Source organism: Sphaeramia orbicularis, chromosome 6, assembly GCF_902148855.1.
Source record: "Sphaeramia orbicularis chromosome 6, fSphaOr1.1, whole genome shotgun sequence".
NCBI classification, from domain to species: Eukaryota; Metazoa; Chordata; class Actinopteri; order Kurtiformes; family Apogonidae; genus Sphaeramia; species Sphaeramia orbicularis.
The window spans coordinates 27524644-27550156 of NC_043962.1; the positions used below are offsets into that span (position 1 = coordinate 27524644).

The following is a 25513-nucleotide window of genomic DNA, read 5'->3' on the forward strand; positions in this document are numbered from 1 at the left end:
AGTGAAGTCTTACAATTGGACACAGCGCTGGCGTGCATCATCATAGTAACTATTGTGTGGACAGCCGCAGCCCTCCGCACAGTCCTCTGGGCTACATGTGTCAGGGCTGGACAGAGCACGACAAGATCGACCGCAGGATGACACACAAGAATGGTACAGCATTCCCCCAAGGCACACAACCCCTGTATACATACAACAAAAGGGAGATTTTATATTCAGTTTCTAGAAGTCAAATATATATTTGAATGAAAATGTATATACTGTAAGATTTTTAATATGTAACTTAAAACAGTGTGATTACAAGCAACATGGAAGAGCAATACTTACCGCATTCAGAAACATGAGACCTGAAATCTATGTCAGCTCCGTGTTTTGAGCAGAGGTAAGCATAGTGTGCGAGTGCTGTGCACAAACAGCTGCTCCCACAGCGGCATGCCTGATACCGGCACTGCTGCTGGTAGACATTTGGACTGATGTAGCCATGACATGGAGCAAACACATTCCCCAAGAGAATCTCACACTGAGTAGCATAAAATACTGTAAAAAAAAAAAAAAAAAGAAAACACATTTACCACTGTTGTCTAAACAAGATTAAATAGCAGTTAACTCAACCACCAGGGATCTGTTTTATTTAAGAAGTTAGGTTGTGTAGCATTGTATAGCGTGATTTAAACAAGAAGTATAGCCAAAATAAATCTGCTGAAACCGTAATTACCATTGTGCTGGTTCATCTCACATGGGTCTATGATTGGCAGATTAACAGGAGCTACACAAGCAGAAGACACCTTCCAAGAATTGCTGTGAAGCTGTGGAGTGCCCTCAATCATACCAGCAGGGGATCTACAAATACAACCACACACAAGCACTGAACACAAGTCAGACTACTGGACAACTTCAACGGTACTCTATTATGAAGGAAGCATTAGCTCACAGGAAGTCATCTCGTAGATTTCCATTGAAGGTTCCACAAAGGCCAAGGGTTAATCCACGCCACTGGCTGTCCACGTGCAGGTAGACCCGCCCCCCTCGACCATCATAATGCAGTTTCAGACCAATTCCTGCCTTCAGCTGTGTAAAGACAGAAGTAAGCTTCCGCACCTCCACTGCATCTATATACCCAGACAGAAAACAGACAATATTACATGCATAAATATTAAAACTAAACAGGTAGGTACTTATAATGCAGAGTGTTCTGTTTACATATGAAACGTACCATCAATGTAGGGCAAGATTGGAGCCGGGTTGACACCAACGATCACTTCCCCTTCTCTGGTTAAAGTGATCTGTCGACTCACATCTTCATCTAGCACCACTGTCACTGACTGAATACACACCTGTTGCTATAACAATCAACAAAGAAGGGCACGTTATTAAAAAAAACACTGCAAGGTTACTAAGAGTGTATGCGACTTTCGGTGCAAGTTACCTCTGCGCAGGTAGTATACTGCAGTGTAACAATGAACCTGCTGCTAGTGCGGCTCTTGGCAAGGACATACTGACACGCCCCCGGTTGAAGAAACATCCTCCCGTCAAATGTTGTCACAAATACGTCCCCTACTACTGAACACTCCGCTGAATAGACAAAATACATATATTAAAATCCCTGCTTTTATGATTTTGGTTTTTATTTTTGCTTACTAAACTCACCTGTGCAGTTGTTCTCTGTGCAGTTCCAAACCCCTCCCATGCACACACTAAAAACAGCATACAATGGGTTAACATAATATTATGCTACAACATGTGCTGACTTTTATTTATAACGCTATACTGACCAAACACTGCATCCTTGCTGAAGGACATGTCCTTGTACATAAGACGTTCCATGATAAACACACGGACATTGAGAAACAGCAATGCATGTTCCATTTTGTAGGATAAGACCTATGAAAAAGATGATTGAAGAACAAAATTAGAGGAAAAGAGATATATAAATTCCTATATAGAGGAAAAGTGACTTGAGACAGCATTAAGAGATTAGAAAGGCTTATATTTCATGCTGTTCTCACAGTGAGATCTAAAATGATCAAACTGCATTATTTCATTTCTATCCTAAGGCCATTTAAATATTTTAACCATGACTTCTTGTTCTTGTTTTTTTTTTCATGAATTTGTTTTGTATTTTAATGTCTGAAATTATGCACAAGGTTCTATTATTGCCAATGGTTTAATATTATTTTATAACAATCATATACAGTATTTTAATGATTATAGTGAATTTTACTTGGCTATGACGAAATTGAGAGCCTCACTTCAATATATTCTGAGACAAAATAAAGGCTGAGTGAAAGAATGAATGTTTTTAAATACCATCAGGACAGTAGCAGCCGTCCAGACAATGTAGGTTGGTTCCTAGACACTCTTTCTCAAATGTACAGGTGGGTGGACAGCAACTGATACAGTCTCTGTAGACAAACTCTCTTCACAGCCATCATCTACACACAAATACAAATACTTCTGTTAGCAGAACATGACCAGCATTGATCTAATATGAGTGTGAAATGTTCAACTCTGGTTTTAATGTGAGGCTGCACTGGTAACTTACTACAAGAAGGGAAACTGTCCCTCCACTCTCTAACTGGATATCCAACGTGTGAGCAGGCCCGGGTGTATTCAACCAAGGCGCGGCAAAATGTTTCCTCATCATCAGACCTGGAAAAATATGTCAAATATTTTTAAGAAGTAAAATGTATTTTTTCCTACACAGTGATGGAAAATATCTGTAATCTGTGACTATGTTTAACTCAGCACTAGAGAGAAGAGATGGATTAAGATAAAGTTGCATTTGTGTTACTGAATTATTTGACTTACACACACAGGTCAGAGACACAGCTGGCCACAAAGGGATTTGGGTCAATGTTTTCGTGACAGGACAGAAATGGGAAGAAGAGAAGTGCACTGCATTTCTCTATGGCATCCTGCACACATTGACAAACATGTTAAGTATTCACACAGTATAATAACAGAGAGGAATTGTATTTAGCTATGGAGATAAATCCTCATGTGGCTCATTTTCCTATTACATATATGCACTGGAACGCTCATGTTTTTCTCTAGTCCTTACATCCATGTCTGACTCCGACTGGCAGGGCCCACTGAAATCGAGGTCCACTGAGGGACAAGTTCTCTCATGAGGCAGATCCACTGCCCAGCTGTTTCCAAACAGTGCAGGTTCATCTGTCCGAATGCCTTAAAACATGCATCCATACATATTTTTATAAAACACAGAATCAATGCAACCTCATGTCTCTTTTACTATATAAAGCACTGAAAATAAGCTTGGCTAAAAAAATGTTTTTCACAGTACAGCACAAACTAGATTATAACTTAGTAAAACTAACATTTGATTTGTTTATTCTCTTTTACTAGGTTCATCCTCACTACCAACTAGTAGGGAACAGCAGTTCATATTACTGGTCATCTGAAGAAGGATTCTAGTTCTTTCCATCCATTCAAACCCAAACTATCAATTATCCCCTGTCCTTCCACTCTGGTCTAACCAATTCCCACCACCGCTATAATTGGTCCGAATCAGTGTTGAGTGTATAATAATAATAATTGTGGTGAGTGGGTGCTGAGAGAAGGGATAAAAGGATGAGAGTCTGGTCAGGCCGGTCTTACCACGAGCAGTGGTGAGATCATCCCCAGCAATATGGTTGAAGTTCCCACAGAGGCCACATGGGGCTCCCTGGTGCTCCTCACTCATCTTCAGGTAAACACCAGAGCCTCCATCCCACGCCAAAGAGAAGCCAAACACACTCTTCACCAGAAGGTAATCGGCCAGCCGTTCAATAAACACATTACCTACAGTCTGAGGCAGGCTTAGCCTGGCATTACACAAAAAAGCACAAAAATTTGAAGTGAGTTCTTTCTTGTCCCTTAATTGAGATCTATTGTCTTCCTTTCTTGCTCTGACAGTTTTGTAAAACAACATCTTTCTTTTCTTTTGATATCTCTCTTGAATACACACCGGCGACCTCCCTGGTGGACCTGATAACCAGAGATGTGAATCTCCTCCTCATTTGGGAAGAACAGACTGAGGGCTCTTGGGCATGAATACACACTCCCATCACACACTCGGCTGTTGTGGATCTGAGTAAACAAGGGAAAAGATTAAATTGATTAAAGGGAAGCTCAAAGAGAGACAATCACCATCACCCTCAAAAAACTGCTTACTTCTAGAACCCATATGAGCTCAAATGTATTTAACTGCTTTCAAAAATCAGTAGGTGACCTTGATCTGCATGTTCTTACCCACACTGTGTACTGTGGTGTAGTTGAGTGGCAGTCTTGGGCCAGAATGTAAGAGCAGGTTCCCGGGAAGTAGAAGTATATCCCATCAAATGTTTCATAGTGGTGTTGACCCCATGACCTGCAGATCCCGTCCCTATCCTGGCCCTGGTTAGGTACTGAGAAGTAAACAGGGAAATCACTCAGGCAAGACACTAATAATGATGAAAGTGGATCAGTTCCATGTGAATACAGAAATGGATTTCAAGTGCTACTGCACTGATAGACCACGCCGTACAATAACGTCTATCATCTTTACAGCTTTCATCATCTTTGTGTCTCACTGGACATATCAGTGGAAAATGAATACCTGAATTTTCTAAAAAGCCTGTTGTTACAGGAAATCCCCATAGCTGCCTATGCCAAGATGCTACCCAAGACCCTCCTGAAAATCAGAGGAGGCGGGGGTGGGCATACTGAGTCACATCTTCTAATTTAATCAGTGAATGGGGTGATATGTTGATAGTAGTTCTTTATGTGTCAAGATACTTATGTTTCAGTTAACATTTCCCAACCAACTTGATAATTTCAAGAGCATGCTTTCAGTGGAATAAGCTTAATCATTGTCGATCAAATTTGAGAATAGCAATCCACTAACCCAAAGTGAGATTTAGAGCTACATATCACTTATTTAGAAAAATGAAGAGAGAAGCTTCAAGCTATCTTTACTTAGATCTGCTCAAACTATGTATTTTTTAATCTTTTTCAAAAATGTCTATTCCAAGATTTCATTTCAGGCCTTCATTCAGTAACAAGGCTCTCAGGAACTACTGTTTCCAACATGTGTCAACACAAAATTACTTAGCTGAAATGAAAAATGTCTTTACAATAATTGTGACCTCAGATCTCCTGATATACTGTATAAGGAGCCTGTTCAGAGTATAGAAACCAGAAACTCCATCACTCAGCCCTTACCCTATTACCTTAGTTCAAGTGGTTTTATATCTCATGTAGGGAGCAAAGTATATGTGTGTCTGTGTGTGTGTGGGTAGAGTTGGAAGGTGGTGGATTTGTACCAAAAAGAGAGATACAGGGGGAAAAAAATGGAGAGAGCAGATCTCAGAAAATCTGATAATTAATGCTGGAGAGTGCGCAGGTAATTAATGTTTGCTGAATGATTGGAGAGAGTGGTACACATACCTGAACAATCACATACACACACACACATTCGTTCCTTTATAATTAATTGTGAAACTGTATATGAATATTAAGGACCTGTAGCTATGCTAACCAGGTAGCCTGCATTTCCGGATGGTGGATGTCAGTCAGCCATAAGTTTTCAGCACTTCTGTGGTGAGGATGAGTGTCTAAGCTGGTGAAGCTGAGCTGATACCATACACAGACATGTAGGTGTGTATTACTCACTGATCTGGCAGCGGTCTCCCAATGCCTGGAACTGAGCACAGTCACACACACCACCCTCCTGACACCAGCCACCATTGAGGCAGCCGCAATATTCTGGGAAAGACACACTCAAGTTCACTTATCCCAGTCTATTTGGGTAATGATAGTTTTAAGCTTCTGTGAATGTGTTTGGGATTACTTAAAAGTAGTGCATTTACCTGAAGAGGCATCTCTGGCTGTGTAGTTGTGTAAGATGCTGCGTGACAGAGTACCCTCTGACAGCAATGGTCGGTATGGCTTTGAAAACAATGAACAATTAACACTTCAACAGCATCACTGACACAATACTGTACCATTTGTGTACCTGGCTCTGTAAGTTGAAAGTTGCGTCAGGGTGACTGGGAGAAAGTGTATGCGTTAGTGAGTGTGTCTTGTTCTTTACAAAGACAGCTTTGTGCCGGTTAGGGTGTTGTGCGCATGTGGGTGCCCTGACCTCCTCTGGTTCTCTTAGGTGTAGTGTACCAACCTCCTCCCCGAGGAGATCCCGTTTCCTCCGAAGTGCATTAGCCCTCCTGCACACACACAAACATGCACATTAGTGGGAAGAAACAGTCAGAGGGGAGACTTAAGTGCACTTTACACCACTTGAATTCAGACTCCAAACTCCTCACTGAACCCTCACATGCACACACGCATGTGCACACACATTCACTTGATGTCTGTCACACACTCTAATGCCACCCTGATAACAAATAATCACTCATTTAATTTCTTTGTCTGTTTACCTCTGTAGTCTTCCTTCTGCCACTGAAAGTCGGCTCTGAGCTCCTAAACACAGAGTTACACAGTTAATGAAAAAATATCAACCTGTGGAAATGGGTCAGTTATTTATTTAACATGAAATCACCTTGGTAAGTATAAAAATGCATCACATACATTTAAAAATGTGTAATACACCTCATAGACATTTACCTAATCTATTAACTAGACATCATATTAGGATATTTTATTTTTTCTCCATAATATGTTAAAAAAAAAAAAAAAAAGTTTATGAAATAGCATCCAACAATGACACAAAGATAAGAAACTCAGAGACCTTATTCATGACCAGATTTCATTATAAACACCATAGTCTTCTATGATAAATTCAACTATATAATTCAGATTGTTAGTACAACTATCAGACTCACCCTCAAGTACCAGCAAGTGGGAGATTGAAAACGACATAAGAAGAAATCGTTTCACTGTCCACTTTACGTTCATCTCAGAGTCCGAAAGGAAGTTCCGCAGAATCGTTAACGGTGCATCTCAGTGGTCCCGGGAGGAAAGGACTTCAGATGTTTGGAAGCACCGGGACGATGCTTGGTCGTACCTGTAAAACCTACCTACCAACCTGGTGGCGACAGCCCCCTAAGCAGATGACGAGCAGCCTTCACCTGTGTGTGGGCAGGTAAGCTTTCACTGCTCTGTGTCACTCCGACATCCTCAGACACTCGCCTCTTCCGTGGGTGTGAACCTGCTGGCCTGCGAGTCGCTCCATCACGGTGGCTTTGACCGTGAAGTTACCGTTAAAATCTCTGACTTTCCACGACCTGGGTGGAACGCTTTTGACGTAGACACAAGCAGTGGAAAGCAGCAGAGACTCTGAATCAAAGGAAGAGACGGGAATTTAACTCCAGACCGCCCATTGAACTTGAGAGAGTTTCACAGGTGCCTCTCAGTTAACACCATCAGAGAAGTAAGCTAACATAAGAACACAGCAGTAAGCTAACGCCATATATACTGCGAGTAAACCAAGGCACAGTTAATCAACTTTTTACTTTCTAGTTGTGATAATATTCTAAAAGTCGTTAAAAAATATATAAATATAGTTTTTCAGCTTTGCGAGATCTTTCCTGACCATTTCTTGTTTGGTAATATTATTAAAATAAGCTAGCTAGCTCTGTGCGCCTAGGCTAATGCTTTTACCTTTAGAGAAATTTAGCTCAGAAAAGTTATTTCCTGTCGTTTTTATTTTAATTTATATTCACAACAAAATGTGGACGCTTCTTACTTGTTCAATAATTTGCTAAAATAGATAAATTAAAACATAAGAAAAGAAAAACAAAACTGTCCATGATGTACCATCAATGTAAAACTGTGACTGGGTTGAATTAATTATTTAAAATTAGCAAAATCAATTTAAATTTAAGACCGTTTTAATAAAACTTAAATTAAACAGTCATATATTGATTAAAAAAAACTTCAATTGTTTAAACAAAAAATTACATTTGCAAATGAAAAGTAAAATTCTGTATTCATTTTACGCAATACTCATTATCACTAGTTGTGATAATGTTTTGCAAGTCGTTAGAAAATATAAATATATTTTTTTCAGCAATGCAATATCTTTCCTAACCATTTCTTGTTTGGTAATATATATACTACAGGTCAAAAGTTTTAGAACACCCCAATTTTTCCAGTTTTGTATGAAATTCAAGCAGTTCAAGTCCAGTGAACAGCTTGAAATGGTACAAAGGTAAGCAGTGAACTGCCAGAGGTAAAAAAAAAAAAAAAAAAAGGTAAGGTTAAACAAAACTGAAAAATAATGTACATTTCAGAATTATACAAAAGGCGAACAAGAAATGGGTTGACAACTTAAAGCAATTCTGCAGCAATGGAGGTTGATCAAGCCTCAAAAATTGGTGCTACTAATTCCTACAAGTGTCCCAACGTTTCTTAATTACTTCCAACCCCCTCTGTCTGATTTTAACAGTATTGCACTGCAGAGAGTAGTGTGTTACTATAACAGTGGCGAGGAAAAGACAACGATAGAAGAGAGACAGACCATCATCACACTTAAAAATGTAGGTCTTTCCTACAGAGAAATTGCCAAGAAAGTCAAGGTGTCAGTAAGTCCAGTTTCCTTCACCATCAAAAGGCACTCAGAAACTGGTGGAAATGCTGACAAGAAGAGGTCTGGCAGAGCCAAAGCCACAACAGAATCAGAAGACAAGTTTCTGAGAGTCAACAGCTTGTGTGATAGGCGACTCACAGGACAACAGCTTCAAGCACAGCTCAATAGTGGTCGTAGTAAGCAAGTCTCAGTTTCAACTGTGAAGAGAAGACTTTCAGTTGCAGGTTTGATGGGTCAAGTTGCAGCAAGAAAGCCATTGCTGAGACTTCAGAATAAGAAAAAGAGGCTTGCCTGGGCCATGACACACCGCCAGTGGGCTACTGAAGACTGGAAGAAGGTGTTATGGACTGATCTGATCTGATGGACTGTGTTCTAAAACTTTTGACCGGTAGTGTATATAATATTACCGAACAAGAAGTGGCTAGGAAAGATATCGCATTGCTGAAAAAAATATATTTATATTTTCTAACGACTTTTAAAACATTATCACAACTAGTGATAATGAGTGCAATAATATTTTTTACCTCCAGAAAAATTTAGCTAAGAAAAGTTATTTCCTGTCATATTTATTTTAATTTATATTCGCAACAAAATGTGTATGCTTCTTACTTGTTCAATAATTTGCTAAAAATAGATAAATTAAAATATAAGAAAAGAAAAAGAAAAAAAAACTGTCCAAAACGTACCATCAATGTAAAACTGTGACTGGGTTGAATTTTTTTTTTTTTTTTTTTTTAATTAGCAAAATCAATATAAATTTAAGACAGTTATAATAAAACTTAAATTAAACTGTCATATGTTGATTAAAAAAAAAAAAAATTTAAATTGTTTAAACAAAAAATGATGTTTGAAAATTAAAAGTAAAATACTGTATTCATTTTACTCAATACTCATTATCACTAGTTGTGATAATGTTTTAAAAGTCATTAGAAAATATAAATATATTTTTTTCAGCAATGCGATATCTTTCCTAACCATTTCTTGTTTAGTAATATTACATGTAAGTGCACGGTCAATATTTTTACCTCCAGAAAATTTAGCTAAGAGAAGTTATTTCCTGTTGTATTTATTTTAATTTATATTCACAACAAAATTTTGTATGTCTCTTACTTGTTCAATAATTTGCTAAAAAAAAATAAAATAAAAAAAATAACACAAAAAAAACAAAAGAAAACAAAAAAAAAAAACTCAACTGCCCAAAATGTAAAATTTGCGAACTTATACCATCAATGTAAAGCTGTGACTGGGTTGAATTAATAATTTAAAATTTAGCAAAATCAACATAAATTTAAGACAACTTTAATAAAACTTAAACAGTCATGTATTGATTTAAAAAAAAAAAAAAAAAAAAACTTCAATAATTTAAACAAAAAATGATGTTTGAAAATGAAAAGTAAAATACTGTATTCATTTTACTCATTACTCATTTAATCATAATCTTTTTGGTCTCTGTTATCATATTTTCCTTTTCCTATGTTAAACTGTCTTAGTTCAGTCATATTTTAATCACTAACAAGTGATTAGAAAAAATAGTCAGATGATTAAAAATGTAATTAAATCAAACTATATTGTACTTGAACATTCAGTAGTGATGGAATTACCCTGGTATTTGATATATCTGAGCTGATACTTCTGAAATATTTCATAAATCTCTCAGCCAACCATTTCTCCATACAAATGTATTTTAATTGTTAAAGAGCTTTAAATCTGCTTAATTACATTAGATGTCACTGTTGTTGTTTGCGTGTAGTATAATCAACGTAACAGCCACATTATATGACTTTATAAAATATATGACAACCTTACTAATGTTGTTTTCTCTAAATCTTTTAATGGCTGTTTTATCAAGAAAAATACAGTACAGTAATATTACAAATTGCAGTCACACAGATCTTTCACAAAATGGACAGGTTGTGCTTTTTTCTCTGAGATTTATTAACGTATAAATGCCTCTTAATTTACATACCAGAAATCACAAAGCTGGCATAAAATGAATATACATTCTTCATGATGAACTTGGAAAACAATACCTGATTGTGATCATGTGATTATGGCCTCTTCTGTCACTTTGGATGCGACAGATTGCAGAGAAACCTCACAGTAAAATGGATAACCAAACATCTTTCAAGGCTCATTGATGTGCATGAGAAAATGGTATAAAGGCTACTTTAAATGCATAATACACAACCAGTAGTTTTGCTAAGAACTTGTTATTTATTTGGCAAAAGACAACATGAGGATTGGGGTTCGGTAAAGACAGTAGAGACAAAACAGTATTTATATAGTAATCTTACAGTATTTGATTATGCTTTGGATTGTCTCCTTCTGTAGGTAAATCATGGTTGAATCAGGGCTGATATGCATTTTGTCTGACGCTTTAAAAGATGAAAAAAAAATTAAGTTTTCAAAAAATCCTACTATGTATAATAGTGCAGTGATACAGTGATACAACTGTGGTTAAAACCCTACTGTAGTCTATATAGAAGCAGAAAGAGATATTTACTATAGACAGTAGGCTCCAAGTAGTGACTTGGATTATGTGAAGATGAACTGGGGATTTAGTAGATTTACATACTGAATAATCTTAAAGGTGAATTGAAGGAGAGGTAGGAACATAAATCAGTAGTTGAGGTAAAGGCTCAGGGTTTTATTGAACAGTTCCCTAGTGCTGCCATGTTGGCCACAGAGCTTTATTTCTTGTTAGAAATTAGCGCATTGACTTCATCCTCTGGTTTGAGGCTATGCCACTGGGCTATCGGCCTCCGGGGGTTAGCTAGCATGTCTGACCAATGGCGTAGCTCAGTCCCTGTGCTATTATTGCCCAACAGTAACTTCCCAATGGCATCGTTCTTCCCAATCTTGTCATAGTCCAGCACAGTCACTGCTACCTGTACTTTCTAAAAATGAAAACACACAAAGGAAAATTAGCTTGTAAAATTACCGTGAATGTAGTTGTTTGCAATATATGTGCATAAAATACTACATATACCTCTATTTGTTCACATGGTACTTCAAAGCTGAAAGACTCATTGTAGTAAGGGTTCAAAGTGTTCTTCTTTATCGTTGTTTTCTTTTTCTTGAGTCGTTTCCCATTCTGCATTAAGTGGATCTTCACATAAGGGTCTGATAGTGAGAACAGGAAGGTTTTATGTCAGACCAACTGACCAACAGCCTGGCACAGATGCAGAAGATCCATCAGTGAAACACAACATCTATTGTAGTAGCTGCGGATAGCTGCCCCTATACAGAAACTGCTTGAAAGTGGACACGCCACTAAATACTGCTTATCTGAGACCATTTCATCAGATCAATGTTTTTTAAAATGACAAAAAAACTGACAATTTTGTATATGAAATTATAGGAAACATGTTGAATGTGGCACTGAGAATATGTACGCTGACTTCACTTAAATCTAATGTGAATCCAGATGGAGTATGTCTCACCTGATAATCCACCTACATCCATTTTCTTCAGGTTTTTGGCCTCCAGAATCACCACTGTTAGCTTCCCTGCAGTAGGCACGTATCTCAAGGACAAACATACGTCCCCAAGCCGCTCACTCTAGTACAGGAACACAGAGGTAAAGTTACTGTTCAGGAATTACAGTGTTCAGCAAGGGTTTTACTACCAGGAGAAAAATATGTGATTTTATCTAAATCAGGTGCACTAGTTCCAAAGCTAAAACCAAATTTCTAGCATGTCAGGGTTTGGGTTATACACTGGTCAGTACATAGCCATTAGCAGCATATCACACCAGATATTTAATTCTATAAATTCTAAGTTATGAAAATTAAAATGCTTTCGATACCTTGAGGAAAAAGTTGGTGCAGTCCAATGTAATATGATGCTGAAGGCTGTAATTTTCACCAGCCTCTAGATCGGAGACTTCATTTGATCCCATCTTCCCTCAAAGCTCAACTCTCTTTGGAATTAATTTGTACAAGTGGTGCAAACATTTCTGGGCAACCAAAAAACCCCAAATTATGAAGACAGACTAGCTGCTAGATGTGCTAAAACAGATGGGTTTCTTCAGAATCTTTTTTTCTGAAATGGAAACCAGCCATCAAAGGGAAGTTCATCCCAGGTGGCTCAGTGGCGTAAGCAGGGGTGTCCAAATCCAGTCCTCGAGGTCCAGTATCCTGCATGTTTTAGATATTTCCCTCTTCCAGCACACCTGGAGGCCATTACATCGTTATCAGGCTTCTGCAGAGGTTGATGATGGGCTGATCAGTAATTGAACCAGGTGTGCTGGAAGAGGGAAATATCTAAAACATGCAGGACACCGGCCTCAAGGACTGGATTTGGACACCCCTGGTGTAGTGGTTAACACTTCTGCCTCTAAACTAGAAGGCTCTGGGTTCAATTCATTCGTCTGCTGGCAAAAGCAGGTATGTGTAGGATAATTATTCTATCAGTGCCCTTGACCAAGGTACTGGTGAAGATCTTGAGTTGGTCTCTGAAGGCCTTCAGTGACAGCTCATTGCTCCTAAATGCTAACGCTAATTGCTAATGCCAGGCTCTTTGTGTATCAGAATGGGTAAACTGCAGGAACAGAATTTTCCTACCGGGATAATAAAGTGAGTTAACCTTTAAAATATGATAAATTATTACTGTTGATTCCTGCTGCAGGGAACTGTCACAACCTGTATTTTGGAACAACTTTGAGCCAAGCTGATGGACTCTTGATACTTATTTATTCTTATATATTCTAGGCTTGATGTCCACCCCTGTAAGTAAATGTGACCAATTTGGCCTATATTATCCTAAGATTGTGAGTACCCAAAAAAAGATTTTGGCACAAGATTTCCATTTTCTTTTTTTTTCTTTTTTTTTTTTTTTTACATGTTCATGTAACTCAAAATCCTGATGTGCTGAAGAGGTGTTGATTTGGATTTGGAATAGGCATGCATGATTTAGTCAAGCAGCAGATGATGACAACTTTTAATATCTAAAGTGTTTCGAAGCCAGGGCTCTGTGCAGAAGTTATATTTTAGTCTAACTGTACATGTTCTTCTCCTATTTGTATCGTGCTGTGCTATTTTCAAGTTCAACTCTTCTCACAGTTTGCCCCCACCTCCTCTTTCTCTGCCTTCTGCAGATCCCTCCACTCCTGCAGAGACTGGCTGAAGTCCACACCACTCATTGGTATCTTCACAGCTCCAATGGCGTCATGTTTTGAGAACCGGTCAAAGTCATACACAGTCATCACCAGTGTCTTTCCACCCAGCTCGGTATAGGGCACCTACACACACATTCATAAATACACAGACTTCCAACATGTCAGGAAACAGTACAGTTGAGAAGAACAAATGTCAGGTTTTAATTTACCTTAAATGTGAAAGTCTCATTGAAGTTTGGTTCCAGAGTTTTCCTATGAACTTTAGTTTCAAACTTTTTCTTTTTATCTGGGAGCAGGTAGACCTTGACATAAGGGTCAGAGCTACCTCCCACATCCATAGCAGGAAGCTCGGCTGCCTGTAGAATGCCTACTACCAGCTAGAAAGTGAACAGGAAATAAAAAGAAAATGAGTTTTTGACAGAAAGAGGAATAAAAACGAGGGAAAAAATATGAAAATGTGACATTTAAAAGTTGATGCGTGGCGGATGAAAATAAAATATGTCACTCTGAATCACCTCACCGTGTTATCTGTGAAGTTGAAGTCTAATGTGAAATGTAGCCTGCCGAGTTTCTCGTCTTCCTTGGGCTCATTATCCGACAGCTCCGTTTCTTTGTTACCTTCATCTTTCCACGGCTGCACACACACACATTGGCGCAAGAGAAACAGACGCATCAGGTAAAAATATAACTTTACTGTAATCAATGGAGACGTTCTGTTCACAACTTGTGGATTAGCTATTTGTGTTCTGTACTGCACAGTCGGAGGCATTTTTACAAGGATAATGTTACCTACATCAAGTTTATTTATATTTAAATAATATGGACAATAACACCATTTGTATGTGTATGTGAGTTACATCTTTCAACATTACCAGAAACATCTCATTACAGACCTGAATCAGTGCCACAGCATGAGTGATGAGTAAAACATTCATTTGTCTTAACAAATACTGACAGTTTTACCAGTACTGGGTGACCCGAATGTCAGGACTGTGATACATTGCAAGGGCAATACATCTGCAGGGAGACACAACTGTGTGTGTATATGTCTGTGTGTGTAGCCCACCTCTTGTAACCTCCATCCATTTCAGTGTCAGAGCCACCTTTGCTCTTCTCTTTTCCCTTTTTCTTGTCCTTTTCTTTGTCCTTGTCCTTCTTTTTCAACCACTTCTTCCACACGCACACCGCACACGACAACACCACACACAGAATTACAATACAAAGAGCACCAACAGCCCATGATGGCACTGCAAAACAACATTGAACACACAAAGTCTCATTTAATTTCACTTGTCATCAATGACTTAACTTCCCTAAAAGTCAGTCAACAGATATTTCTGAAATAGATTTGCTGATTCACATCTGTGGACATTTTTAGCTGATATTTTGTGACTCTGTCGTATTGGATTACAATATATTATCATATGTCCATGCTCATTTCTCTGTCCCTTCTGTTCTGTACTCTGCTTGTTTTGAAAAATCACTGGAGCAAAATATGATCCTGGTATCAAGGCACTATTTTTATCGCTTGCAATCAAAACTGTCCAAATAAAATACATTTAGCCTTAAACCTTAAGTTTTAATTCCTGGTACAACTAAAGGTACATTTGTTTGGACAAATATAATGATAACAACAAAAATAGCTCATAAGAGTTTAATTTAAGAGCTGATATCTAGCCATTTTCCATGTTTTTCTTGATAATAACCAAATCACTTAAGTTCTTACATCAATAGCTATGACATTGTACTGCCAAAAACAGTGCTTTTAGACATTCCATGTTTCCTTTTCTGTCTGTTTTAGTCAAATGATACAAACAGGAGTTAGTACTTGATGGCATAACCATTGTTTATGATTACTTTTCTGCAACTGTAGTGTGTCCTTCCAATTGGGAGTAAGGTCCCCTGTGCATTTTTTAAAACACCCTCTTGCTATCTTGATATTTTTATAGATCTCAGACATATTCTTTAACCAACACTGAACTAAGAGTTTGATGATTTACCAAATTGCTTTGGCATTGTTCTTAAATGTATTGCTTTGACCCAATCACCTTTTTTTTCTATGATTGCCTTTTAACAATGATGCAGTTGTTTTGGACTCATTGTTCTTTGGGAGCAGCATTAAATTTTAAATGTAACTCACTGTGGATGTGGCGCAGTTCATTCATGAACTTTTTGGGATTGTGGCTCCCAGGTTGTATTTGTCCGGGAGTGGTGGTTGCATTTGGTAAATGGGTGGGAGAAGCTGGGGTGCTGGGTGCAGCTCGTCTGTTTCCAGTCATTTTTCGATTGGTAAAGAATTAACAAACTGACAGAAGAAAAAAAAGAGACATAAAAATACATTAACTCTAAAATACTATTTGCACAAAACTCAAATGGAAATAGAGAGACTGTGAGTGTGCCCTTGAATGCCACTGAGGAAATGCAAAGAACCATTCATTTCAAGAACCATTCAACAAACCACACACACAAATATACCACAGCGGAGTGTCCATAAATATTATTGATCAGATGTTTTTGAAGCAGTAATGTGCTTATAGACACTGTAAGGCTGTCAGTGTCAAATGACTTCTCCTGTTTCTGCTGGCCTGGCACTAACACTTGAACACAGGATATGCAAGCCGCTGTCTCTGCCAAACCCGCTGACATGGAGGGGAGGGCATGAGGAGAGGAAGGGGAGATGTAGAGCTGAAGCGTTACGTGTGAACCTCTGCCGTCCCAGATTGTGCCAGAGGTGAGCATCATGCGCCAAGGTCATGCTCAGTGCAGACTGCATGGGAAAAAAGTTCCACTGCCAATATTTGACTCCCAAGTGCAAAAATGTTTTGATATTTTCTATTCTGCAGACATCACGGGTATTGAGTATCTGGTTCTGAGTCAGCAGAATGGATCTCACACCCAAGCGAACATTGACCTCAGTTTATGTCTACGCCTCCAGGATTATTTTTCCTGAAAAGACAAGCATTAAGAAGAAGCCACAGCTGATACGCTAACAGATGCAGCGACAACAAAACAATATGTATTGGGGTTAAAAATGATCAAAAGTTCCATATGTTACAGTTTTTGTACAGTACTGTATGTGTAATATATATATATATATATATATATATATATATATATATATATATATATATATAATTTACGATTAAGGGTTGATGTTGAAAGATAAAAAATATATAGTCACTGTGATAAATATGAAGCAAATACAAGTATTTAGAATTATACATTTAAAAATGTATGCTCTTCTTGCCTTTGTTGCAGAGGTATTAAGGTATTTTTCTTGTCCTGCTTGTACTGTTAATGCAGATAAAACTGTTTTGACTGATTAGACCTGTACCTTACAGTATATAAATTATGGCGTCACCACAAGGTGAAAGCACTGTACCTCTATTATAACATATTTCAGACTCAAAAAAAACACATAGTTTTTGCTCAGTTTCGAGAGTGTTTACCTTGAGAAACACGTATCATCTCATAAAACCACAATAAACAAAATAATACATTGACAATGAAGAGTATGTTTTTGTATCCCAGCTATGATCCACATCCACACCGTATTTAATTTACATGAACTTACACACAGTTATTATTAACTTTGTTGTAGACTGTTGAAACAGAAAATATAAAAAACCCAGAGACATACCTGTGTTGCACTTGTCCCAGTAGTGTTCGCACTCACAGGTACTCCCTTTCCTTACAGAGTGAAGAGGAAGAATAGAAAAAAAGAGAAGTGGAGAGGACAAGAGAGGCAAAACAATGCACTGAGGTGGGAAAGAGTGTCAGCACATTGCCCCCTTGTTTTTGTGACAGACCACTTCATAGACCTCAAGAAGAAGAAGAAGAAGAGTGCAGGTGTGTGAAAGCTGGATGAAGAGAGGGAGAGAGAGAGAGGGAGGGGAGAGGACAAGATAGGGTTGGGGTTGGGGTAGATGTAATTGCAGCTCAGTCATCTTGTGTTGCTCCTCTTTATGTGTGTGTATATATGTGTGTACGATATGAGCCTGGATGAATCTCTCTGTCAATTTTAAGTCCTGTGGGAGTGCAGGTCCGAGGTTTTCACACCTCCTCTCCTCATGAACTCTGTCCCATCCCTATAGGTCACCCTCACCAGGGCAGGATTAATATTCATCAGGGTGGTGACATGGCTTTTTAACACCTCGTTAGCATACTGAGAGTTCAGCAGTAGAGGACATTTACATTCACTGTGGACAGCCCTGTATGTGTGTGTGAGTTGCTGTGTGTGCATGTGTACATCTGGCGTTAGTTGCAGAACTGTCTCATATTGTCTATGTATAGATGATGTTGCCTAATTTAGAAACTTAGGATGTGGTTTCTGCAGCAACCCAGGGATCAAGTTCCGGCCCCGCCCAGTTCACCTTGAGGTATGAGGGAGGAAGAGAGATACTGTACAGAAGGAGGGATGGGACAGAGAAAGAGAGAGGGATGGGGGAAGGGAAAAGGAAGAGGAAAACCAATGTCATCTTATTTGTTTTTAATTACAAATTATGAAATCAGCAGTACTTAATGGAGAGTGAGCGACAAACCTGAAATGGCATAAATGCTGTGTAGTTGTGCCTTTAGACAACTCATATTCATTTGAAGGTTTAACTCTGCTTGAATGAACAGTACTATGCAAAACTCAGATGTGTTGTTTAAAGGAAGTTGCACTAACAGCACAGATGCATTTTCAGTTTCTGGAGTAAGAAACAACCAGGATGTACAGGATGTATGTATAGTATTTTATCAGCAAAAAACAAAAGTCTCCAGAAAAAACATGTTCTAGTAACCAAAGTGTCAAATATTCAGTGTGACCTCTGTCTGCTCTTAATGTGTCTATAATTCTTTTGTTCTGATACTGAGTTTCACTGCATACGTTTTCTGGTTTAAAATGTTTCAGCTCAATATGACTAATTGCAGGTCGCAGACCCAGAGATTATCAGACTCAGACTCAGCTTTATTGTCATTCGGTCAATGGTACATGATAGAACGAAATATAGCTACCCAGGTCTTGGTTTTAGCATAGATCAAGAATAAAATCTAAAACAGAATATATATGGTAAGTAGGGTAGAATAAATTGACCATAATAAAATAAGCAAAGAAAAAAAAGAAAAAGATAAAAAAAAAAAAAATAATGCTAAATTTATTTTATAACTAACACATGACAAGAAATAAAAATAAAATGTACACAAGGAAGGTTACTTATATGTGTCCATTTTACATCAAACAAACAGAACAAAACAAAACAGAACCACAAACCTCAAAAACAGTCAAAATGCTCAGACCAATGTAAGTTGCAATGTTTAAATGAGAAGCTGAGGCATAATACTATTGAAATTGTACTTTTGGTTTTTTGTAGCAAAACAAACAAAATTTTTGAGTTATTATGTTATTATTTTACTGGTCCGGCCCACTGCAGATCAAATTGGGCTGAAAGTAACCCCCAAAGTAAAAGTGAAAGCTTCTGTGGGGAATAATTACCACAAAATTGTAAGTAGTATAGGTTCATAATTGGAATTAATAAAAGAGAAAGTGCTGAAGGAAAAGATTCAGAATGCACATGGAAATACTGAAAGAGATGGAGACCAATCCCCCACATTTTCAAAACCTGTGCATGCTATATTGATGGAATAGAAAGGGAAGTCCTATCTCCACACGCTAGGTGGCAGCAGTGACTCATCCTCCATGTTAAAGCCTCTACAAACCACAGAAGAAGAGTCGTTTCTAAGCTACAGAGGGAAGCTTTCCTGTGGAACTAATGGTGAGTTTTCAGATAAGATTGAGATTTAGAGGCATGGATGTTTTATCACTGCATTTATACTAGCAAGAAAAGTATGTGCTCAGTTTTAAATGGTATAGAAATAATGAAAGCTCGTCCGTGGCTGCTTTAAAGTCATTTGTTTAGCTAGATGCAAAGTGAACGAGCAATGATTCTGTTAAATTACACGTTTAGAATATAGTTACATATCGTTTCGACAGATATTGCAGCGGTCATTCATATCGGTTTTGTTCGATTTACAGCTCGACTTCGGTGACTCTCCTGTTCGTGATGATGCGGCCAGTGGAGCATCTTCACCTGGAACATGTCCTGCAGACCGTGGGTGCATTGGAGGCAGTAGTCCTCCGCAGCTTTGGTCCACATGGAGGACAGGTACTGTTCACCCGCGACACGGGACAGGCGATGCTGAGTCGGAGTGGGACACGGATTCTCACGGCCCTACGTCTGGAGCATCCACTGGCCAGGTAACTAACACACAGACCTTTACTCGGTTTACCTACGGCAGTGTTTCTCAAGCTGCAAGATCGCACCTGGATGTTTTTTTTTTTTTTTTTTTTTTTTTTTAAATTAACTTCAGTTCAGACTATGTAGCAGACGGAACTAATGTTTTGGCGTAGGGGCACCCCGAACTCATTTTACAGACGTACAAGAAACGAATCCAATGCCATGGTGATTTCTCTCTTGACAAAATGCAAGTTTGGAGAATGGAAAAGCACTGGGGCAAAAAGAAAAATGTCGAATGTTCAGGGTTTTTTTTGTTTTTTTTTTTTTGTTTTTTTTTTTCAGTTTATGCTTTATTGTTCTGAGAATATGTGAATTATAAAATGGGCTCTTTGCAGCCCCTGATACCATTAACACAGGGGTATCCAAATCTGGTCCTCGAGGGCCGGTGTCCTGCATGTTTTAGATATTTCCCACTTCCAGCACACCTGGTTCAATGAATGATCAGCTCATCATCAAGCTCTGCAGAAGCCTGATAATGATGTAATGGCTTCTGGGTGTGCTGGAAGAGGGAAATATCTTAAACATGCAGGACTGGCTCTTGAGGGTCAGACTTGGACACCCCTGCAACATATTCATCTTTGTTATGAAATATCTGTTTGTTGATCTTTGAAAAATGTGTCTTTCTTGTTATAGCTCTTGAGTTTGAGTTATAACATGATAATTACACATTTCATAATTTTATTTGGAAAATTATTGTCTCTGAGCAGTCTGTCGGACTTCATTCATATTATTCAAGCAAAACTTTAAGTTGTTTTTAATTTGTACAAAAAATTATTCTAAGAAAAGCACAAATAGTGGTTATAACTTTGGTGTTTCTTGCAATAAAATTTATATTTGAACAATTTTTACAATTTTGTTGTGGGTTACTTACAGTAAGTATGTTTTATAAGCTTTAATGTTTGGTGAGGAAAGTGCCAATGGGATGGATTTCACTTAATTTTTTAAAAGTAGTCGTCTTTAAAAAAAAAAAAAATCATTATTAATAGATGAAAGGAAAAAATAAATAAGAAACTACACATCTGATAGATAACCCTGGTCTCCTTGTTTTTTGTTTTTTGTTTTTTTTTTCGGAAATTACCTGCCTCAGATATTAAATGTGCTAAATCTTACATACTTTAATGAGATTAATTGGAAAAATATGATAAAAGTTCTGGTTAGCAGATGTTTTCAATGTATAACTGAAAAAGTGTTATTACACATAATAGTTTATGTACATTTATATAATAGATTTCTGAGTCTTCTTGATAGAACCTGAAAAGTGAATGTATTGTAATGTGCAGACAGTATTTGAAGTATATCTGGTACCTCTGAGGTAAACATTCCTTTTGAAAAATACCTGTTATGTCATTACTCTGACTACTGGATAAAAAGCTGTACTGGTCTGAGGCTTAACAGTAGTGGTGCGATTCAGTATCAGAAAGTATTTCATCTCAGGATCAGCTGACAGAAGGATCTTTTTTTGGAGTTAATTTCTTTGGTTTGTGGGGCTGGAGTTTCAGTGTGCCTAAGGGGCTCAATTTGAGATGTAACCAAAATTTAAGTGCTTTTTTGAAATATTAATAATTGATGCATTACCGCTAGATTTTGCAGTTGGTGCACTCATACCATGTGAAGTTGCCCCTTTGTTAAGTGTCACTTCTTTTGTCATGTTTCCTTTTTTAATTTTAGGATGGTGGTGGAGTGTGTCTGGAGACATAATGCGAAAACGGGTGATGGATCCAAGACCTTTATTTTGCTACTGGCGTCATTGCTGCGAATGATTCACACGGCTGCCTCGAAGGATCCTCATGTGTCTCTCACTCACAACTCCAAGGAAGCGGCAAAAGCTGCCACTGCCAGGCTTTTGGCTGACAAACTGCTGGCATTTGCACTCGATGAGCTGGATGATCTCATCTCTGTAGGAGTGGTCCCATATGGATGTGTTCTTTCATGGAAGGATTTCACGGCCAAGACACAATCACCAGTTCAAAAGCTGCTATCATCCTTCTTTTATACCCGACTGGGTCAGAGCAACTGTGACTTCATCAGTAACCTCCTGTGTGAAATGCTCACTCATTGGAAGTTTCAGCATGACCCACCCTCTGGATCACTTCAGTTTATAAATGACAACTTCCCTGCACTGCACACACCTGTGTTAGGATTTCCTATCAGTTGCTCACGTTTGATTGAAGGGCAGGTGATACACAGGGATTTTGCTACACCTTTAACGGAGCCTGACGGTGGATCAGTTAAAGTTGTAGTTTTCACCGGGCACTTGCAACCAAAATTACTAAATGCTGGAGAAGTGCTAGAGCTGGGTTGTGAGGCACTAGGAGAGCAGGAGAACAGAGGGAACGGCACAAGTATTTTGCACTATAGCACCTTTGCAGAAATCTCCTTAGAGTACGTTTTTTCAAACCTGCAGAGCTTGGGTGTGTCTGTGCTTCTTTCTGCAGTAAAACAATCTGCTGCTGTTTTATCTTTAGCCACACAGGCAGAGATATGTGTTGTGGAGTGTGTGAGTGAAGATGAGCTTTCACTCTTTACCCAGCTAAGTGGAGCTACACCTGTCTCAGAATACTGGAGGATTCAGCCAGAGCATGTTGCCACATTGGCTTTTTGCAGACCAATACTACTGGGAGCCCACAGGTTTGAGGAGTTTTCAGATATTTCATGATATTTGATATGTCATTTGCATACAAGCACAAAGACAATATGCAAATGAAATTCACATGCATGAACCATAGCACTTTGAATATTTGTTGAATCTGCATGTTGTTGAAAATAATCATTACACTTTTTTTCTTCCATAGATATGTCCATGCAATGTTCCATAATTCCAAGGATAGTGTTATGGTGAAACCTTGCAGTCTGGTCATTTGTGGCTCTGGAGAAGGGCAAACAGAGCAATATGCTGCTGCATTTCAAGAAGCCATCCGCATGGTACTGACAACCTGGGAGCCTCTGAATACAAGACCAACTACAGCATCAAAGATGGTCATTCATTCCCACAAAAGCACATCACTGCACACAGGCGATACAAAACCTACATATGGGTTTCCCTGCCAGAACTCTGTGCTAGAACCAGGCTGTGTCGTACCTGCAGGTGGGACGTTTGAGTTTCTTTTAAACCATGCTCTCCTACAACATATCTCAGTTTGTGACAACCATGAGAGTTTTCCTGCTGCCTCTCAGCTACTGGCAAATGCTCTTCTCAGCGTGCCCCGTCAGATTTACTCCCACAGTCCTCGCTATTTCCTGCAAGCTCAAGCTATGGTCCTGGGTTCTGTTCAGAATCATGTACACCCCTGCAGTCTTGTATGCGAACAAGAGCGCGGAACAAGGCCTATACATGGTAATTGTAAAGGCGAATGTCCTCCAGAGGATGGTAAACTAAGCAAGTATTGTTATGGAAAACCTGGCCTGGCATCAGAAGTTGTAATGTTGGACTCTGGCCTTGAATCTGTCTCTTGTAAATACCATTTGGTTTTGGCTGTGTTGCAGTGTGTCACAAGGCTTTTCCAAATAGACACCATGCTGCATACACACACTAGGTTAAACACACAGTCACGCAGACTTGCAAACATTTCCTGGGAGGACACAGAAGACGAGGCTGAGAACTGAGATTACATTGTGTGCAGAGACGGAAGCATAAACATTTATTTTTGTCAGTGGTTAATTCAGGTGTGAGTTGCATGAAACAGTTTACTGCAGATTGCTGTAGTTATTTTTTGAATGTATTTGCCTTGCTTAAATTTGTAATCTACAACTGTTATGCTTCCAGAGAAATTGTAAAATATATTTCATGACCACAATGATGTTTATGGGCCAATAAAATGTGCCAGCTTGTCCTGAATCACGGATAGGTGTGGCAGTAAAAGTGAAAAGAAAAACTACATAATTGAGTTGTTATCTATTGTGTGTTAATGTGAAGCAGTGTGAGGGTGTAAGTGTTTATGCTGGCCTACCTCCTTTTTTTTTTGAGGATTTCTCTTCCTTATCTCAGCTTACCTTCACTGTTTTCATGGCCAGTACACTCTCAGCTACATTAAAAGGATACATGCAGAAGAATGTGGACTCGCTGTCACATAAATATACACCTTCCTTTTTATAATCACTGTTATCTCTATAATTGGGGCTGGGGAGTCAGAAGTCAGAAAAGGGTAACACCCTCCTGTCAACAACCAAATCAGACTTAACTTCCTTGTCCTGCAATCAGATATGTAATTCTATTCTGACCTTTCTTCTTTTTGGGGAAATGGTGAGTCATTAGACATTAACTAGCCTGGCTTTCATCAATAAATGTGTACTGTTTATGATGATTAGTGTATGCGTCAGGTCTAAACAAAAATTCTCATGTGATAACTCAAAACAGCTCTGCTTTGTTTATGCTTTGGATCAAACTGAGTGAGTCACACTTGGCCACAAATATCAAAAAGAGGAAGGTAGTGGGGAAGTATTCACAATGTTATTTTCCACTGTGCACTTGGAAAAGAACCTTGGTGTTTTCAGCCTTATCAAAGAACAATGGCCCTTCTGACCCCTCTATCTTACCGAACCAAATTGTAATATGGCATTTTTTGAAAGTCTAGACATCAGATGTAAATCAATAAAATACATCAACACAATATCAAACAATATAATTAGAAAAAAAAATCAGTTCAAAATGAAATACTTGCAGATGGCAGACCGAGACTATAACCAACACATGACAAGAAAAAAAAAAATGTCCATGGTGTAGGTTATTAATACGCCTCCCTTATACATCATTCAGTGACTCTCGCAAAAATACTCCACATTTTTAGACCAATGTATGATATGAAAGGGTCCCATATTCTATGAACACATTGGTTCTATTATGTATCTTGCTTTTCAAATAGTCCAGTGGCAAATATTCAATTACAGTTCTGTGCCGCAGTATTTTACATGAGGCTTAAACATATTGTCTTGCACAGATTGTGAGCATCCTGTTGAGTTGTCTTTTATATTTCCCAGTGATAGTGGCCTTATTTATTGCATTTGTACCAGAAAGGATCCTATCAATTTCACATGTTATATTAAATCAGAATTGCAGTATTTTCCTACAGAACCACAGACAATGAGTAAGATTGCCTGTTTCTGTTTTGCACTTGGGGTAAAACAAAGAAAGGTCTGGGTTGAACCTGTGGGGCCAGAAAGGGGATATGTGGACCCGATATAGAATTTTAAGTAGAATTGCTTTCACTGTTTCACTCAGAGGTTTTACATTGACAGGCATTATCCCACTCCTCATCTGTAATCTCCATTTCCAGTTCTTTTTCCCATGTTTCCCTCAAAGTGAGTGGTGTTTGTGACATCATATTCTCTTAGCAAACTATAGTAAAATAGAGTTTTTTGTCTTCAGCCTAAAAAGCTGCTGTTCAGAGTCAGAGATAGTTTGATTGTCGAGTATTGTGGTGTCCATCTGAACATGATCTCTCACTTGTAAGAAGAGGGGAAAATCCTTGTTAATCCCCCCAATTGGTCAGATAGTCTGGAGATCCCTTTTGTTGCCCAAGTCCTGAACCCAAAGTCTAGTAGTTCCAGGCAGAAAATGAGGATTATCACATACTGGGGTGGAAAGTGAAGTTG

The 25513-nt window shown here is 38.4% G+C and overlaps 3 protein-coding genes across 3 annotated transcripts in view; 1 reads left to right on the forward strand and 2 right to left on the reverse strand.

Moving 5' to 3' along the window:
• Positions 1-6960, reverse strand: part of otogl (otogelin-like) — a 29963-nt gene extending 23003 nt beyond the window's left edge. The window contains 21 exon segments of the mRNA XM_030137489.1: positions 14-182; positions 328-537; positions 716-840; positions 932-1109; positions 1214-1340; positions 1427-1572; positions 1648-1694; positions 1773-1881; positions 2308-2415; positions 2418-2432; positions 2543-2649; positions 2809-2915; positions 3062-3186; positions 3619-3824; positions 3968-4089; positions 4252-4406; positions 5653-5745; positions 5850-5928; positions 6158-6203; positions 6417-6459; positions 6822-6960. Coding sequence (XP_029993349.1) covers positions 14-182; positions 328-537; positions 716-840; positions 932-1109; positions 1214-1340; positions 1427-1572; positions 1648-1694; positions 1773-1881; positions 2308-2415; positions 2418-2432; positions 2543-2649; positions 2809-2915; positions 3062-3186; positions 3619-3824; positions 3968-4089; positions 4252-4406; positions 5653-5745; positions 5850-5928; positions 6158-6203; positions 6417-6459; positions 6822-6894 — 2390 coding nt within the window. The 5' untranslated portion in view covers positions 6895-6960.
• Positions 6961-10577: 3617 nt separating this feature from the next.
• LOC115421556 (synaptotagmin-A-like) lies at positions 10578-15925 on the reverse strand. The gene is made up of 8 exons (XM_030137488.1): positions 15787-15925; positions 14709-14893; positions 14167-14280; positions 13856-14023; positions 13602-13769; positions 11971-12088; positions 11517-11650; positions 10578-11424 (listed from the first exon to the last, which is right to left on the reverse strand). The coding sequence occupies exons 1-8, from the start codon at positions 15923-15925 to the stop codon at positions 11218-11220; spliced, it is 1233 nt and encodes a 410-aa protein (XP_029993348.1). The 3' UTR covers positions 10578-11217.
• Positions 15926-19337: 3412 nt separating this feature from the next.
• Positions 19338-23799, forward strand: bbs10 (Bardet-Biedl syndrome 10). Its single transcript, XM_030136262.1, has 4 exons — positions 19338-19402; positions 19663-19884; positions 21593-22552; positions 22717-23799. The coding sequence occupies exons 2-4, from the start codon at positions 19691-19693 to the stop codon at positions 23525-23527; spliced, it is 1965 nt and encodes a 654-aa protein (XP_029992122.1). The 5' UTR covers positions 19338-19402; positions 19663-19690; the 3' UTR covers positions 23528-23799.
• Positions 23800-25513: the final 1714 nt, after the last annotated feature.